A 19524-nucleotide genomic window follows, 5' to 3' on the forward strand; every position below is an offset into this window, starting at 1 on the left:
CCTTTTTTCCGAGACTAAATGTGATATACAGGCTATGGCCAACATTTGGCCACTTCTAAATGCTTTAAAGCCACAGCTACAAAGAGACATTGTACTTTCATATTCACCTAATGGAACAGCTAATGTAAAACATGAGGGTGAGATCCACGAATGTATTAAATGCTATCTGACTCACATTTTTGTACAGCCTAATATTTCACTTTTTTTCTTTTTTTCTCTTTCTCCTATCCGGCTAGTTTCTACAGAGGCTATATAAAGTGCTAATATTTCACTAAGCCTTAGCATTTCATTCAGAGATGTACTCTAGATAAGTGCAATAATCTCAGTTTGATGGATGGCCCAGCCGGAGCCTAGGGCCAGTGGTGTGTACATACTGCACTGGTTGCGGCAGAACGATAAAAACCCACACAGGCAGGTGTGTTTGGTTAAGATGCACTTGTCAAGTGGGGTGACAAGCATGTCTGTGTTCATTCAAGTGAACCCCTTATCGGTACCTCCATGTCCCACTCATGAGACAAAAGCACTTCCCATGTTTGTATGATTTACCTCTCAAGAAAATGCGCGAGCACACGCACGCTGTGCACACACATGCGCAACAATATCTCACAGAAAGTGTGTTTGCTAGAAATTTATACATATTTATATATCCTGTCATTGCTGCTTACCTGCACAGTATACCCACAACCCAGCACCAGTACCGAGTATGGAGAACATTCTTCGGTTATGCTGCATTGTTTTTGATTTTTAGCTTTTTCTTCGCCTTTGGATATTTAAGCAGCTTTCACTGAATTTTTTTATATTCCTTCACTTATCTAATTCCATTAGAACGCGCGAGCGAGCGCTATCACCTTATTTTGACAACTCAACTTTCACCGGGGTGAGCCGGAAGTGATGTCAGACTAGGAAGTAAATCTCGCCACTGGCCGTCAGCAGTGAGCAGTAATGGACTGCAACAACAACAGCAAGTTCAGCGAACATTAGTCGAAAGTGTCGCATGAGTGTGTTTGTGGGAAGAGTTTGTGCCGAGCTGAAGCGCTGAATGTCCATGTGGTGTTGGTGAAAATGACACCGAGGTAAGAAGCTGTGTGCTTGTGTGTGATGCTCTCTGTGTGCCCACCAGCTAGCCGCATAATGCTAACGTTGTCCTCCAGTCTTAACTGAATTTACCCCTAACAAAGCCTTACGAAAAGGTGACAATTTAATATTGCCTCGCATCATTTAATTGTTGTAATCAGTTTAATAATATTTACTTTTGACAAACCTGTGGAGAGACGCTCACTTAAAGGGGCATTGCATCTTAATGTGACTTACGTGGCTACTTACACCACTTCTTTCATGTATACCTGCGTCAATGCGTCATCTAGAGTTATCTAGAGCCACAGCCCATGACTGCTTTACTTGAATATGTGCACAGCTTCTTAATCACAGTCAAAACCTCTATTTTCAGTCTAAACTAATTTGAAAATAATACATGAAACGGTCGCTCCATATCCCACTGAGTGACTCACTAATTCAGTGACAATGACACCAAAATGTGTCACTAGATGAGATCATCAATATCTGCCTTGAACCTCCATCTTAGGGACATATATTTAAAGATATTGTGCAAATCATACAGTGCAAAATGTGATTTCTGCTTAGCCGTATTACTTCCAAAGTGGCTGCCATCAAATTATTAGCAGGCTGCCTGCTTTAATATTAGTTCTCTCTGTGTCTTCATAAGCCAGGCTTTCATTCTTGGCAAAAATAATGATGTTTTCCTGTTTCTTTCTGTTCTATTTTCTTGCAGATGACTCAGCAGTGGCTTGGACATCTGTGATCTGACAGAAGATGAGACTTGCTCAGTTTGTCAAACTTATGGTCCCCTGTAAAAAGTGCTGCTAAACGCTGATGTCAAACTATAGTGAATCATGATTGCTGCTTCTTGCATGTCGCACTCACTGAAAAAAATTGCTGCATAAATTATATTTGACTTTATTTTGAATGGATTTCAGTTAACAGTCAGTGCTTACAATGTCACTGGGCGAGCAGTCTCAAAAGTGGTTTCCAACCCATGTCCAAGCCACTGTTCTTCAAGCAACTGGTTTACAGGCCAAAGGCAAAAATGGCACCAATGATGCCTACACTATCATCCAGCTGGGCAAGGAGAAGTACTCAACATCAGTGGCGGAGAAGACCCTTAACCCTGTGTGGAGGGAAGAAGCCTCCTTTGAATTACCTGGCCTACTTTTGGAGGGCAACCCAGAAGTGTATGAACTCTGCCTCATAGTGATGCATCGCTCTTTGGTTGGGATGGACAAGTTTCTGGGTCAGAAGTGCATAAATCTTAATGAAATCTTTGATAACAAGGAGAGAAAGAAAACAGAGTAAGTATTAAAAAAAACTATAAAAGTCTATTAGATATCACAAAAATGTCACAATGGTTCTTTGAGAAGTTTTTTGGGGGCATAAGCACTACTGCAGTGAGCTCCAAGAATGATTATTATATCCTCGTTTTAATGTGCTAACAACCAGCACTTAAGAATGAGGTACTTATGTTATAACCATGTATTTTTGCTCTCTGATATTTATGGTATATATACTTTTTGGAAAATATAATTCCTTCAGATTTTCTGGGACAGAAATACTACTGTTAGCAGTTTTTGCAGTGATTGCAAGGTCAATAGTTTCCCTTTAAGAGAAGACCTGGGGCGGTTTTAACACTAACAAACATCATGGGACATACAGCATGTTTTTATATAGTATAGTTCTTAGACATTAGCATCACATGTACATTATTCAGGGTCTTTAGTCTGTAGTGTCTTGTTGGTATAGAGACAGACCTTTGAGAGGAAGTGGAAAATATTTCCACAGCCTTTCCAGTCATAAGTGGATTACACCATGAGCTAAGTCAGTTGTTATTTGTCACATTTGCCACATTTTCCACATTTGCCACAAGTATTACTGCCATAGTAGACTTCACAAATGTGCTGTCTTTTGCGTGTTATTTTCTGCACTGTGGTCTCAATTAAGGTCATGACCCAACCCTGTTGCTCCACATGATTTAAATACCATTGCGTTGCCCTTTATTTTCTTTGTGCACTTGGTTTAGAAATACACTTTATTAGATACACAAGTTTTAATGTTAAGAGCAGAGTAAATGAAATGCTCTAACAGAAGTACTTCACTTTAAAATTATTTAGCACACCAGTGACACACTTTCATGCTCAGTTAGCAAGGACATGTTGGTTGTACTTTTTTTTTCCATCTTCGTGACACTGTATTGTTTGAGGCTTAGCAATGGATTGGCCTACGCTGCAGAGGGATTATTTTAGAGTAATTACTGACACCAGTTGACCTAACTGAAACTAGTGGAGCTGGACAAACATGTCTTGTTAGCCACTCCTATACTCCATTTTTTTGTTTTTGTTTTTTCAGAGGTGTGAATGAAAGATGGTCTCTCCTTCAGAGCCAAAGACACCTGGGATTAAATATTGGCTTGTTTCTGTACAGTTTAGTTTCCCTCGTGTTAAAATCTGGCCTCTATGCATTGTGCCTTTCTTGGCACAAAATACATTCCAGTTTGGAAACAGATATTTATCTATGCCAATATATTGGTGGACAATAGTGGGCGTCTCCCTGAGTCATAATTGGGTGACTTGTTAAGGCTGCTTGGTTACCTTCAAGTAAAGCCATGCCAGAATAAGGTTTGTCCTCTTTAAAGTTACTGAAAAAAGATTTGAGGAGAGAGATCGATGTATAGATGTAGATTCAAATAAACTAACACAGTGTTAACCATCAGAGCTTGGAGAGACTCTGCTGTATTTGGCTAAACTTTGGTTGATGAGCCTCACAAGTCCACCACACACACACACACACACACACACACACACACACACACACATTTCTTAACCCTACATTAAGCAAACAGGAACTGCGAAACCAAATTGGATCTGGTGTTAATTAGCTCACTGCACGTTTCGGGGGGGAAAGGACATTAGCTGACTTCCTCTTTGCCCATCAATTGGGAGAATCACAATATGTTATAATCAGTGTGAACGGGTTTTATTTATTTAGGTGCCTCAACTGATGCACCTTGAGGCTGTGCACTTTTTCAGCAGTGGTTCTGTAACGGATATCGCCGTGTTGCTTGCTGGCCTAATACCTACGCCGCAGCCATACTTGACAATGATGCCAGGGCTCTCGATACTATATCCACACTCCACAGTGGGTCTCTGTTCACCACGGCCCATCCGCAGTGTTTTTGAACTGGCATATTGGGGAGGAGAGCCCGTACTGATATCTGAGAAGGCAGCCCATAATTATCGCACACCTGTGTTTGTTGATTGTGAGGAGTTTCCCAGCGGCTTGGACCGGAGTGGGAGGATTGTGGTTCCAAGCACAGGGAGGTTTATCTTGGCCTTGAGACACACGTGAGGTGCAGGCTCGGCCCCACGGCAGCGGCATGCTGTGGCTACTGATCAGGCGGAGCGCGGCGCGCAGCCTGGGAATTGGCCCCAACAAGGCTTTTCATGACTATGAGTGAGGCTTCTGGGATGCGAGCTAGACTGCTTAAAATAGTGTTCAGCAGCTGTGATTTCTTATAAAGCTAATACCAGCACTTTTTTAAAAAAATCAATTGAATTGATAACTCAAATTTCATGTCAGTCTGCAAGGAGTACTATAAATCTTCATTTAAATCTAGAAGAAAATATCAGTAATTGTAGTCAAGCAGATACACTTAAGCAAATATGTTTTTTTTGACTTGGTTATACTGATAAAGCATCCCATTTTAGAATATATTCCATGTTTGTGGCAAAGGCAGTGAGAAAATATTGACGCTTGTTTCATCCTGATACTGGTTTCCTAATGGCCTCCTTCACAGGCCCTCTAACACAGAGGATGTGTCTCATTAGCATGTATGAACTGTTGTGTGCAAAGCCTGCGATGTGGCTTTGCAGTTTCCCAATTGCTTGTCGTTGCATTTCTGAACAAAGGCCAGATTTGTGCAAATGCCACTTTATTTCGCTCAGAGCGAAGGCATAAATCCCATTACTTCCAGTTGAAAAAAGCAGAGAGGTTAAACAAATAGGAGCCAAAAAAACAGCTTGAAATGGTCTGTATTATTCGGCAGCAGACAATTTATTTTTTTTAGGTTCAGTTTGCAAAGAATGTTTATCCTTTGAGTTATAAATTTGTGTTCTCATATGTGTCATAAAAAAGTTCAAATGATTTAAGCCCCTGCATTTGTGTGTCGCCTTTGGATTAGTCTTCTCAAATTAGCCTTTTCAGTAGTAGCCATAAAGATGTATGTAAAGCCCATTAGAAGGAATGAGGGCTATTTTTCCATTTGTCATATTGTTTGATCGTGTAAGGACTTTTACCACATTCTGACTTTGTATCCCTGTCTTGCTGAATTATGTTGCATTGCGCGTAATCAACTCAGAGGATTTTTATAAACCCTGCTCTTTTTATATAAATTGTCTCATTGAATTTGCTCAGCTTAAGCTTCCTGCACTCTCATTTTTAGCTGGTATTCCTTGGAGTCCAAGCCCGGGAAGAAGAGGAAAGAACGAGGTCGCATTCAAGTCAGCATTCAGTTCATGAGGAACAACATGACGGCCAGCATGTTTGACCTCTCCATGAAGGAAAAGCCCCGCTCACCTTTTTCCAAACTTAAGGACAAAGTGAAGGGTCGAAAACACGACAGCGGCTTTGGTGACGCTTCTTCAGCCATCTTGCCTCGGTCCGCCGTGTGTGATTCGGAGCCCACCCGTCAGTCTGGCGCACCAGAACGTCAATCCCAGCCTGAAACAAAAGTCAAGAGGCCGCTACTCGCTGGGGCCCATAAACTCTCTGCAGCGCATTCCATGTCAGATCTCATCGGGACCCACTTTCGACCCAAACTGGATTCCATGAACTCCATAGAAGAGAGTGGTGAGGACCAACGCTTCTGTTTTTCCACAGTAGTTTGTTACATTTGTCACTTTTTGGTTTGGTATACTTTTATTGCTGCTAGAGTGATCTCTGAAGAGGATTTTGATACTGTTTTAAAACCAGTTCTCATATTAACTGAAGCTGCCGATGCATTTTCGTTATTGTGTTTATAAGAACGGGGGACCCAGTCGACTGGGATCCAAAATATTTCAGTGAAGACTCAATCTTAAGTGTTAAAATTATAGAGAATAGTCAGAATGACACTGTGGTGCATTGTGGCATCCTGTCTGTCAGGACAATGTTTTAGTGTTTGTTTGTTACAAATATATGGCTCTTATAGTGTTAATCCACAATTTCATTGTACATGTACAATGAAAGTAAAGGGCTAGTCTATTTTATTATATCTTAAAATGAGATGTTGCAATTTCTAGAGGCCATCTGTAGACGTCTGTAAGAATGCTTGCTTGTATATCGTTAGCTTCATAGCATAAGTGCCTAAGTCATTGACTTAGTCAAATGACTTAGGCAATTATGCTATGAAGCTAACGATATAATCCTATTAAAAATATAAGGTACTGTAAGTCTCAACTCAATAAGATAGTAATGTAGGCCATTTATGTCAGTCTTTGACATTTTAGTCATTTTCTGTTTTTAAGCTGAAAATTTCCATCTCAACCAGTCTCCAATTTACCAGTTCTTTCTGCAAAGTTAGTGCAGCTGTAACTCATGCAAACAGTAGTTGTGATTCTTATAGTAAAGGCTGAGATGTTCACTAGAATCTGCTGTTAAAATGTAACATGTCAGAGTGAAAAATAAGTTTAGTGATAATAACAAAAAAAAGATATTTTTCTTTATTTTTGCTGAAAGAGGTTCAAACAGTAGAATACTTCTGCACGTAAACCTATGGGGAACCCCCCCCCCCCAAACAAACAAACCTTTGTATTATTATCCGCACTTAGTTTTTAACTGTTGTGATCACACTGGTTCTTCTGGTTCTATATATTGACACACACATTTGGATTTGACCAGCTACTTATTTATGTTACTGCTTCACTTTTACCTTTAAATTCTTCTTTTGGGTTTTCAAGCCTGAATGAAAATCGTGGCTCACTTGCACACTTCTGCATCATTATATTTAAAAATATAATATCTATGATTTTAATCATGCTGGACTCCACAGATGCAATGTGGTCGTTTTGTGATAAAGCAGTAAAATTCTTATGTCTAAACTGATAATGAATTGAGTTCACCCAATCCCTTTTTAACAAAACACTAACACACCCCCCCCCCCCCCCCCCACCCCCCACCCAAAAAAAAACCCATATTTTGTTTCTTATTACATTTCTAATTTATCTTGTAGGAAGTACAGGTGGCCCTCACAGGCGTTCCCAGAGTGAGGTGCCAGGCTTCCAGGACGACGAAGCACACGGTGACCCTTTCACTGATATCACTGACACCCTGCCACAGAAGTATGCCACGCTCCCACGCAACCGCAACCCATTTGAGGGGGAGCACGGGCAGCTGTGGGACCGACCAGAGCGGAAGGAGAAAAAGGAGAAGGTCAGCCTACTGGAACGCGTGACAGGAAAGAAGGAAGGCCGCAAGACCAGCAATGGGGGGCGTTCAGGGAGCTCTGGAGACCTGCGTTCCCCAAACCCCTTTAGTGGAGACTCGCAAGCAGACACTAACCCATTCAGCTCCAACTACAAAGCCAGGTTGTCCTGTTTTTGTTTGTATTTGTGGTTAAGTTAGCTTTATTGGCTATATTGGCATCATCACTTTATTTGACTTTTTCTTTTCTTGTCCCAGTCAGGAATAACAATCAAAAAAAGAAAAAACCCAGAAATTTACAAGAGAACACACTTAAAAACAAAATGTATGTTGTCTTATTAAAACAAAGACAAAGTCTGTGTTCGGCTCCTGCAGAGCAGTGATTGCAGCATGCTACTTGTGTCTTTTTCATCACAATCAAGGAATCTCAAAATCCCAAAACATCATCTTGGAATGCCAATGGAATAGTCACTGCTCCACAGGATATTTGCTTGACATTCCAGTAAAGTTCTCAATACCTTGTTGATTGAAATCTACTTTCTGATAGACCTTCTCTCGCTCTCTCTCTCATTATGTTGTCAAATATTATTTAAACATTTCCACTGAGCCAGTTACATCTTTTTCCTGTGTTACATAAAGAGTTGGTGAGCACTGTAGCTAAGTTCTGGTTTATCAGAGTGGAAGGTGTCATTAGTGGCTCTTTAGAGTGCCTGGGTTTGATAACAGAGCCCTCTGAGCTATAGTAATGAGATCCCCTGAAGAGATAGACCACCCAATTAACCACTTATCTCTGTAGGCACTAGTCCATCATCTTTACTGCTGCCTTTGTCATACACTAGCTCAGCGGTCATTTGTAATGTAGTGCATGGGTGAAAAAAGGTGTTTTCAAGTTTATTATTTATTCCCTGTTAATGTATTTATTATTGTTCTCCTAGTGCAGGACATGAGTACATCAGAGCTTCTATATTTGTAAAAGTCTGCTAAAATACAGAGTGCAATGCTTTAATGTGATTACTAACTTTGCATTTGGTTGTTTTGCAGTGACAAAAAATTAACCGGACCCAACATCACCTTTGGCCAGAAGAAGAAGGACAAAAAAATAGTAAGAATATGTTTTAGAAAGTTATATAGTTTCATATTACCTGACTGGCTGAAAGTGTAGAGGGGAAAAAAAAGGGAGAATAAGTGCAACAGTTACATTTGTGTACATTTTATATGTAATGCTGAGCAGATTTTGTTATTGAGGACTCTTAAGCAGCTGGTGACATTGATTTGTGAGACCCCTGAAAACTCAGACGTGCCATTCAACTAATTAGCAGCTGCACACATCGGTCATCATGTCCGATCTAATCATAGTTTGAAGTGGTGTGAAATTTCGGCCTGTAAGGTCAGTTGTAGTGATGTGCACAGATTGTTTAATTGCTGTTTGTTTGGGTTTTTTTTACGACGCAGGGCACTGAAATACTTAAAGATATCATTTTTACCTCATTTGTAGATAAAGTTTTTAACTCTTTAGTAGTTGCTAGTTGTTCAGTAGTTAAAATTCGCAGACTGTTACACAGCAAAGCTGATATAGATGAAGGAGCAGGGGGAGCAATAGCCGAAGTGATGCCTAAATGAGAAGGAGAATGCTGATAATGGCTTTCCTCACCTTTCTTTGTGGGTGTTGAGGGCTGTCGGTATCCACACATGTGCCCCCGTGCATGCCGCTGTGCCTCGCAGAAATGGCAGCTCCCATTTCCTCTGCTTCAAGGCCTTAATTAACTACACGCAGGAGGGAGGGAGGGCAGTGAGAGATTTCAAAGGACTGAGCTTTTAGATTCTCAAAGCTGAGCTCATTAGAAACTGTAATGACACAACTGGAGAATGCCAAGTGTGCGCCTTATCTTCTCCTCACTACTGATCGCAGAAAAATGGTCATCATTACTTTGCCAGTTCATGGTCATTTCCAGGCCTTTGTCACCAACCACTAAAGCTCCTGATTATTATGCCGTGGGGGTGTGTATATATGTGTGTGTGTGTGTGTGTGTGTGTGTGTGCGCGTGTGAGAGGGAAAGGGAGTGTGTGCATGTATACACGCTTGTACGTGAAACCAGCATCCTTCCATATGGCTGTCTGCTCTCTTATTCCCTCTCAGATGGCTTAAGTGCAGTATCTTTCAGTGAGATGGCTTTTTTTGGGGGTAGGTGTGTTTGTGTGGGGAATAGGTTACCGAGCTCTGTTCCTGAAACCCTCCTTGCGTTGGACATTTAATCTCTGTGGCAAATATTTCATTTTGGTTTGTGTCGCCCCACAGTAGCCTCTATGCTGTTAGAAGCGATAAGATACCTGGTAAGCAGTCCTGCTCCAGCTCTTTCTGCATTGTCTTTACCCAGCAGTGAAGGCTTGAATGGTGCATGGGAGTGGAAGCTGATAAGTGTGGTATTTTAAACAGGGTGAAGGCTTTGCTGTTCTATCCGTTCAGGGGAGGATGCCCAGCACTGAAGCGATAAAGTGGTCCCTCATTAAAAACGATTACAGCTCCTCTCGTACCCGCGCAATATGATCTGCACATACTGTACCACCCTGCTCTGTCCAACTAGATTGTCCTCAAAGAGCAAAGCTGGGCTTGGGTTGCATTCGTATTTTGGCATTTATTAGCGTGACCTTTATTTGTAGAAATATGCAGCCTGGCATTTCCCCCTCAAAACAAAGATTAAATTGTTTTGGTAATCTTTATTGTTAAGTACTGGCAGATTATTTGGAGTTTTTGCCAGAGTCGTCTTGAATTAAAGAGTATGTGTTTTTAACACTAGAAAGCAAAGATAAAGATGTGCTGTAGTGTCAAAGCTAAGTCCTAATAGAGTAGTTAAGCTATAAGGGACCTTATAGGGTCCTTGTTTTTCACCTTTAGATGGGTTACTGTCCAAAAGTCATGTTCCTACTGGCATTATTTGATTTACTGAAAACAAGTAAATCAAACATACATGGAAATACAGTATAAGTTAAAACAGAATTTGTGCAATTCTAACAACCTTGAAAGTCAATTTTTGATATGACCACCTTTATTCTATAATTGTCTGAGGGAAGCTTTTTGCAAAAACCTTTCTGCATTCATAATTTTATCAGTTTTGACAGAGACTCCATCACCAGAAAGCATGAAGGAGCCTCCTTTAGTGGTTGCAGTAGACACTTACCTGTCTTCTGACCACTTCCATACATGTATATGACGATTACGACCAAAAACAATTCCAAATTTGGATTCCTCACTCCATAAGATCTGTTGCCACTGATTTTCAGGTCAGTTCCTGTGTAAATTGTATAATAACTTTCCTCAAGAATGACTTCTTGACAGCCACCTGTCCACTGAGACTGTTGTCTGAGGGGTCAGGTTCATCTTTCAAACTTGAATGAAACAATTGAGAATTGCCTCCAGCATCCGTTTCTGCATTTTGTTCTTCAAGGATCAAAAGAAAAACTTCCCTGTGGTCACACGTGTGATAGGCCAATATCAGCCAAACAGTAAATCTTCAGGCGCTAGTGTTAAATCAGAATGTTTATTACCGAATTCATTGACCAGGTCAGAGCTAAAACCCTAAAATCCTCAGTTAGCCTTTATTAGTAGCACAACAAAAGATAAACATGTGACTCTGTGCCAAACAGCCTAATTAGTCAGCAATGATGGAGCATAAAGACTTATTGGTGCCCCGATCGTCAAAGATTTAAGCGCCCTTTTACAAAACATATGTATGCACAACATGGTCATGATCATTTCTTTGTTTTCCACTTTCAGGAGGTGACACAGGAAAGCGTGGCTGCCTATAGCAACTTGTCTTTTGAAGAGGTTGTGCAGGAACTCATCAAACAGAAAGAAGTGGTGAAAAAGAAAGATGCCCACATCAGGGAACTGGAGAATTACATTGATAACCTGCTGGTACGCGTCATGGAGGAGACACCGAGTATTCTACGGACACCCTATGAGCCAAAAAAGAAGGCGGGCAAACTTTCCAAAAAGTAGAAAAAATGACCCACGATGAAAAGGTACTAATGAAGGTTTAGCAATAGCTCACGAATCGTTATCAGGTGTTAAAGTGAGTGGGAACAAATAGAACTGATCAATTATTGAGTTACTATTCAGTGGTTAGTTTTTCTAGGCTTTTTTATTTTTTTTAATATGTAGGTCATACAGGTTTTGGCCTTGTTTGGCATTCTTATAATTCCGTGTTATAATTTTGCTCATGATTACTTCTTGGAGTGTATTCTTAGGTACTTAAACAGGAGACATTCAGCTTATTGAAGGCACATCAAATCTTTTCACGCCAACTATGTTTAGCTGTACTGTACTTGTAAACCAACAGAGGTCTGTTGCACACACAGTTGCCATCAGCTGCTGAGAAGCTCTTACAGTGCAAATGCTGCCAAATTCGTGTTTACCAGATGCTGTAGTCACAGTTATGTGCTGTTTGCTGAGAGATGGTCTACAGGTTTATAAGATGAAGCTGTAGGTACTGCGTTACAATCAAGTGCAAGTCCAAAACTTGCCACTTAAACTGCGGTGCATGTCACGGCATCAGCTTTTTGTCCCCAGCCTGCCTCGTGGTGCAGATGTGGACACATTCAGCTTTAGTGATTGATGGATTTTCTTAGAAACACTGGAAGATAGTTGTAAGAATTTGCTGACAGGTCCTGGAAGCCTGGTTTGTCTCTAGCTTCCTGAGGTGTGCATTATTTTTCTCCTCAAGAACAAATGCACATTCCTTTTATCAGTTACTGATATTTTATTTTTTACTCTTATTGTGATGACTATCATTTAATTTTCTTTGACCAAGGCTCTTAAAGTCCCCGGTTGGAGGTGATAATTTTTACTTTAAGTGCAATAATCATATTAAAGGTAATGCTTTATATTCTGCTGGTAATGGTCTTGTTTACATTTTAATCGCATGTTGGAGTAAAACTCCTCTCTTTATGTTGATTTGATAAAAAAGCTTGGAGTTCTTTGTTACTGATTGAACAGCCTTCCTCTTTTTCATACTTTTTATTTTTGCTCAAGATTGTGTTAATGCTACCATCTGCACATGTGGGTATATACTCAGTCATTTTTACGTATCCATTTTTTAAAGCTCATTTACAATGGGTTTGTAGGGTACCTGATGTTAAAAGCGACACTGTATTCCCATACCCCCCTCCCACGACCTATCCTATTGTGAAAAAACTGTAACTAAAACAAAAATTCATGCATATGTAATTCCTATTTTAGGCTCAAATTCACTATGTACTCTGTGTCTTACCACTTTATGGGGTGCTAATGAGAATTCACTAATAATTTTCAGGGTAAATAACCAGTCATTGCCATTTAGATAACATGTTAACCATAAGAAGCTAACTGTTCTCATTTCACTTTAAGGGTTAGGGTTTCTATGTTATTAAACCATGCTCCTTAATTTTAATTTATCCGTGTGTCCTAACCAAATGCTACAGCTACAGGGCAGCTGCTGGTACTTAAGTAAGGTTGTTCTTGGATAAAGCCACTTTTATGTGTGATTGTGCCATAGACTGTAGAAAAATGGATGGATATAGCCACTGTGGTGTCACTTAGAGCTTTTGGCTTGTGGAAACCCCCATTCTGAGACTTCAGCTCCAGCTGTTTAGCCATCTCTGAAGCCAAACTTGGTGATCAAAGGGCATCATATGCTAACAAATTGATAAATCATAGGGTTAAGTTTAAAAAAAAATTTTTTTAAAAATGCCACACTTGATTTAACAGGCTTGAAGTTGGTAATTAAAACATTAGAAACATTTTTCTAATGATATAATGATCTCCTGCTGGTCATTGGAAAACAAAAAATGGTGGCTGGCTTTGATTTTAGACCCAGGGCTAAATTTTTCTGTTTTATACAGTCTATGGCTGTGCAACCTGTAGTATAGTCATTTAGTGATGGTTAGGGTTACATCTATAATTGTTTATTTCAGCTGTATTTACAGTGTTAAACATGTTTAATAGTCACATAACTGTCATTTACTCATCGTTGCCATGTTTAACAAAATATCAAACATCTGCATCAGGCGATGTTTGATATATGAGGCCATGAGGAGGATCCATCTTATCCTGTTTAGTGGTTTTTGTACTATTTATGAGTTTTTAATTGTTTTGCAGTCCTGGAAATATTTGACCTTTACACTGTATGATACCAAATCCCATATGAGGCAAACTGCTACACTAGATCTGTGGAATTTCAACACAAACACAATTTACATTTTCATGAACATTACATCAGTCAAACACATTTTTTGGCATGCAAAAGTTATTACTGTCTTTCTGCTGTGGAAGTGGTTATTTTATCGGATGTTGTGCAAACGTAAGGCCAAAACCTCCTGTTACTGAATGTCTTGCGGGCGACTTTGAAATACTTAAGTCCGAAATGTATGTATACGGTACACTAACAAGGTGATCGATCCTTGCTTGCCTTTAAAGTATTTGGAGTATCCAAAGAGAACATTTCATAGGTGTGTTTTTATTCTATTGTTTCTTTTTTTAATCCCATTTCTTTTTACTCAGACACATTATGGACAAGAAGTTACTGCTAATATTTTCTGTCTGATGATGTGACAAAGGCGTCGGGTTTATTTCTTTGTATTGAAAATGGTTATCTGATGTTTTATCTGTATGTTTTTTTGCAATGGTAACAGTGTTTGAATTAGCTTTTTGGAATCATGAGTGCTTTGTGGCTAAGAATCTGCTTTCCATGATGGACAAGCTTTCCTTCCAAGATTGCCTTCCAACTTTAGCTGAAGTGTTAATCCTGGGCTCGTATGTTTTAGGCTTTACTAACCACTTTAACCGGCCTGTATTGGTGGGCTGCCAGGTGTTCATTGACCTTTTCAAGCTCTTACAAATTCTATTGTACATTTTGTATAGTCGCTCGCAATGTTTCTTCAAGCGCTTTTGAGTTTATACACATTTTGTAAAATGTTTGAAATTGTGCTTCCTGGGGAAGGTGTTATTTTACTTGAGTTCCAAAAAGCGATTCACTTTCATCATTTATTTCACATGCTTGGGAGCGGTGTTCGGGCGATTAACTCTCAAGTCTATAATGTGGTCCTGTGTTCAGACAATTAACTAACAAAAATATATTTTCTCAGATTATATTTAATGTCAGTACATTTGTACCCTCAGGTTGTTTCGTTCAAATGAAAACTGGGGGTGACTAGTTCAAATTAATTGATTCTGGTTGTCAGTTTGTCTTTTAGCTTGATTGATACATTTGCTTTATGCTTTAACATAATTTGGTGCTTTGGTAGATGTCATACGAAAACACAAATCTAAATGAAAAGCATTTTGAATTTATGTTTGACAACAACGGTGCAAAGGGATATTTTGCACCCAAAAAAAGGAAAGATCTGCATCTACATTCCTTGGCTCTTTGCATAATGTTTCTCATACAATAAATCTGAATATGCAAAGCACTTAAAATGCTTGAAGATAAAATAGCCCCCCACCATAATTTAAGTTTATTAATTGTGTATATGCATCAGTGTACACCTTAAATGTGTTGAAGGTAAATCTCCGCACTGTTCCAACAAATAGTGCAAATACACTGGGATTTTTTTTTTGTCCTTTTTGATGAAAATGACATAAAGCTCCAGTTGGGGATCTGACAATCCTCCTCCTGGTAGTCTTTTACTGATAATATGATGCTGCTTGCCATAGGCCACATACAGCTGCCAGACACTAAGACTTAAGCTGCAGCTAAATCCCCTGACGGTGCTTGTAATGTGGCACACAGTTTTGAAGGAAATGATGACTGCGTTTATAAAAGATCTCGCTATTTAGCAAAGCGTCATCGAGTTTAGAGGAGTGAATGGCGTCTCCTGCACAGGGGCCAACACAATGAAACATGAGTGGCTCCAACATGATGGAGACCTAAAATTACTTTTTTGATGTAAACATGTTGGGTCTACTTCTGTCTGTGTGTATGTGTGTGTGATTGGTCTCACAGTTCATTCAGACTTTCTAATGTTACGAATCAATGAAATGGATGTTTGAATTCTTGTCATTCCTGCATGTCGACCACATGTTTTGATTATGTCTCACTTACACACACAGGTAGGGCTGCCACGATTAGTCGACTAGTCACGATTACATCGACTATCAAAATCGTCGACGACTAATTTAATAGCCGACGCGTCGTTTGAAGCTTTGTAAGGTCACAAAAGACGCAGGAATGAGTAGTAGGATTTAAGAGTGTAATAACGGACTGAAACAGAAGATGGCAGCACTGCATGTACAAGGATGCCAGCTGCCGTTAAACCCGAAGAAGAAGAAGCTGTGTCCCAGAATTTATAGCGCAGCCCAGCTCAGTTTACAACAATGGCGGCAGCTAGTTAGTTTTAATATTATTCTTTCTGGGTCACAAAATAAACGTTTAACATATTTTCAGGCGAGAATGTAGCTGTGTAAACCTCAAATATCTGCTCAGTTTATCAAGACACCACATATTTCCAAAAGCGCTCCCACGTTTTCGGAGACGTCTGTTACCCACTAGCTCGATAGCTAGCCGGTGGGCAAGGCTCACTAGAGCCCGTGAGAGCACCGGACTCCCTGCAAATCGTTTTCAAACCAACTGCAGTCTTTCGCTACTCAGGTTAAATATATATAAGTCACTTAGATAACTTCAAAATGTTATTGTTTGGCTTTTTTAGTATTTTATTTGTTCCTGAGTAAAACGGTTTGGCTGAGATTAGTTATAGTTTTTACACAGCTGAATAAACATCAAGACGACAGCTGATTATCAGAAGTGTGAGATGCTCAAGAATATACTCCGGTTTCCTGTTATAGTTTAGATAGCAAGGAGTTTACTAAACTTCACCGAAGCAATCTGCAAATTTCATTAAAATTTAATAAACTATCATCTTGTCTTTATTTTTAGTTAGCACATACCTTAAACACTTAAAGCTGTAAGCTAATGATAGTTATATAAGAGCAGACACATGCTGGTGCAATAAGCTGTACGTTTTACGTCCAATGGATGATGATCTGATTAGTCGACTAAGATGACTAGTCGACTATCAAAATAATCGTTTGTGGCAGCCCTACACACAAGCCAACTTGTATAGCTTTTACTCATCTAGAAACCTTTGATCCACTTGATCGGGTTCTAGTGGGTTCATTTTGATCAAACCTCATCACATGACCATGTTGTAATCTATTTAAGTCAAAACTGTATAGTTAACAAATGTGAAGGTAGATCAACTTTTTGTGTTTAATCTTTACACTTTAGCAAATATGCAAAACTTTCCTGGATGTTTGGGGATACGAATGTATGTTGTTTTTTTTCTATTATTATTCTTATAATTATTGTAGTTATACATTGTGGTGTAGAAAATGTATGTATTATAACAGTGTAATGCTGTTAATGGTGACTGTATGTAAAGTGCCAACAAAAGCACTTCATAAGAATTTGGTGATGCAGTTTAATGTGCACCAATTCTCCATGTGCTACAGTTTGTAACACGAACTTTTAGATATTACCATGACTATTATAATTAAATCCCAAGGTTTCACTGGATGTAGCTTGAAAGGCACAGGTACGATTGTTTTAGTCCTTTTCAATAAAGTTACAGTAAGGAAAACTGGTGACTTGCTTAATTTTTTTTTTTTTTTTTTTTTTTTTTTGAGTCGCATCAAAAGCCCGTAATGGTGAATAAATTAGGATTTTATGTGTTGTGAGTCTCTTTTGCAGTAGATCTGTTTAATCCATCAGTGCAGCTCAAATCTGATGCAAATCTTCCATAAAGTGGATCGCTGTCTCTTCCATTTGACACCTGTCCTGTGGATAAAATACAAGCCACTCTCAATTAACTGATCTCGCTGGCAGTTGAACTACAATTAGTGTTTCTAATTGCGCTGATTTGTGTCAGAGCTTTTGTTTTCTTCCTGCTCAAAGCGTCGCTTCCCTTTGTTCTGGAGAAATTCCCATGCCCTCCAGGCGAAAGAGAGAAGTGGCATAATCTGACAACTGAGTAGCGAGATTGCTTTTAAAAACTGCACTTTCATTTGCCTATGTGTGCAACAGCGCTGTGTGAAATCTTTTGGGAAAAACACTTGTGGTGTTTACCAGCCGATGGCTTTTGTAAGAGGCGGTTCGCTTCCCTGTCTCCCCGCCATGTAGCTGGTTAAAACGCAACCTCTCCCTCGTCACCTCAGCCTGACGGTGCATCTCCAGCAGTGCACCAGGTGCCAATCCACACCACCACAGCACCACCTTGGAGCTGACAATAGAAGCTGCATACAGTGAAAATAACAGACACCAGTAATATAATAAACGTTACAGGTGAAATGGCAGCACAGTCACCTGTGTTGGCTTAGTCACTGAATTTTGAGACATTTAAGTTGGCTCTTGTCATTTAGACACTACCATAATGTCATAATGTTAAATTATAGGTAACAGAAGTTGCATCATACATAATAAATCTATTTTTTTCTTTAATGTTTATTAACTTGTAGTCTGCCTTGACAGACACTGGACATAAAAAAGCATGTAATTGGGGCTTTATGTAGGTGTCACCTGTTGTATTTATAAGCTAATTGGCATGCTCATTGTCATCCTTACACATTCATCAACAGATTGAATTTCCCTGATCCCATCTTTTGTGCGGTGGTGGCACGTGTCATCTGAGTGCCTACTAGACTGAAGCCCCATTAGTTCATTGTGCGTTATATCATATGGCTGTAATTTGAGGAAATATCTAACAAACGTGTGATGCAAGGTTCTGTGGGCGCAGGAGTGCCCTCAGCGTGCCAGAAAGGGCCACCCACAGGTCACCTGCGCACCCCTTTAAATATGGATGGGCGTCAAAGCGGGGATCAGTGTCACCCTGCACGCGTCTGTGAATGGAAGTGCCTCAGGCAATCATGGAGAAACTTATATGACAAGAAATTCAGCAGATGGATGAGGTGTTTTAGGGGAAAAACCAGACCTATTTGGGCAGCTGGCTCGAACTAGCTGCGTGATCGGGGGCCAGATGTCAAGGTCAACCCCCTCCAGCTCCCAAGAGAATCAGACCCCACCCGCTCATCAAGCGTAGGACCCTTTGTTGCTGGATAGTTAACAATTTGCATAGGTGCTTGAGATAAATCAGGTGTCAAACACGCTGTGGATCCCTGTGTTGAGCATTGTGTTGATGGCATTGTCTTCCTCTGATAGCTGCCACGCGTCTGGTATCAGGTGAACAAAGCCAGATGACAACCAGAGCAAAGAGAAACCTATCAAGAGTGAAGCGCAAGCAAGTGTGAAGGTGAAGGAAGAGAACTCATTTAACTGCAAAAGTGATGCAGTGACATTAAATAAACATATATTAACCTCTAATATAATAGACACGTTTAAAATGAACTTCCCAAAGAAGAATCAACAGAAACTTTAAAATCCTTCATTCCCACAGCTATTAGGTCAGCTATCACTAACCATTTTAATTTAGGTTAATATTTTTATAATTGTTATGATTTATTGTTGTTTGCTTTTAAAGACTAAGTTGTGTGGGTAAGCTAGAAATAAATTCCCCCTTTTTGGGATTAGGTCATTCTGAATATATACGCTCACTGGACACTTTATCAGGTACGCTTTGCTAGTACCAGGTTGGATCCTCTTTTTCCTTCAGAACTGCATACATTTTTTGTGCACAGGTTCAACAAAGTGCTGGAGACATCCCTCAGAGGATTTTGGTCTATATAAAGGGACAGACATGGTCAGCAACAATACTCAGGTAGGCTGTGGAGTTTAAATGATGCTCAGTTGGTACTAAAGGGTCCAAAGCATGGCAATGAAGCATCCCCAAGAAAACATCAACTGTCAATACAAGGCAGGATGGATCCATATTATGTTGTTTATGACAAATTCTGCCTTTACCATTAAAGTATTCAGACCTGACAATGTTGTTCCAGTTTTCTGTTGTACAGTTTTGGCGTCTGTATTGTCATTGTAGTGTTTTTACCTGAAAGGAGTGGCACCCAGGTCTTCTTCTACTGTAGCCATCTGCTTCAAGCTTTGATGTGCTGTGCATTCAGAGATGCTCTTCTGCATA

At 39.8% G+C, this 19524-nt stretch overlaps 1 protein-coding gene across 1 annotated transcript; it reads left to right on the forward strand.

The window, feature by feature from the left end:
- The first annotated feature begins 911 nt into the window (after nt 1-911).
- On the forward strand, nt 912-17076 carry rab11fip2 (RAB11 family interacting protein 2 (class I)). Its single transcript, XM_004559612.5, has 6 exons — nt 912-1073; nt 1790-2366; nt 5510-5916; nt 7277-7631; nt 8509-8569; nt 11240-17076. The coding sequence occupies exons 2-6, from the start codon at nt 2014-2016 to the stop codon at nt 11462-11464; spliced, it is 1401 nt and encodes a 466-aa protein (XP_004559669.1). The 5' UTR covers nt 912-1073; nt 1790-2013; the 3' UTR covers nt 11465-17076.
- Nucleotides 17077-19524: the final 2448 nt, after the last annotated feature.

Source organism: Maylandia zebra, linkage group LG13 (genome assembly GCF_041146795.1).
Source record: "Maylandia zebra isolate NMK-2024a linkage group LG13, Mzebra_GT3a, whole genome shotgun sequence".
In the NCBI taxonomy this organism is placed as follows: domain Eukaryota; kingdom Metazoa; phylum Chordata; class Actinopteri; order Cichliformes; family Cichlidae; genus Maylandia; species Maylandia zebra.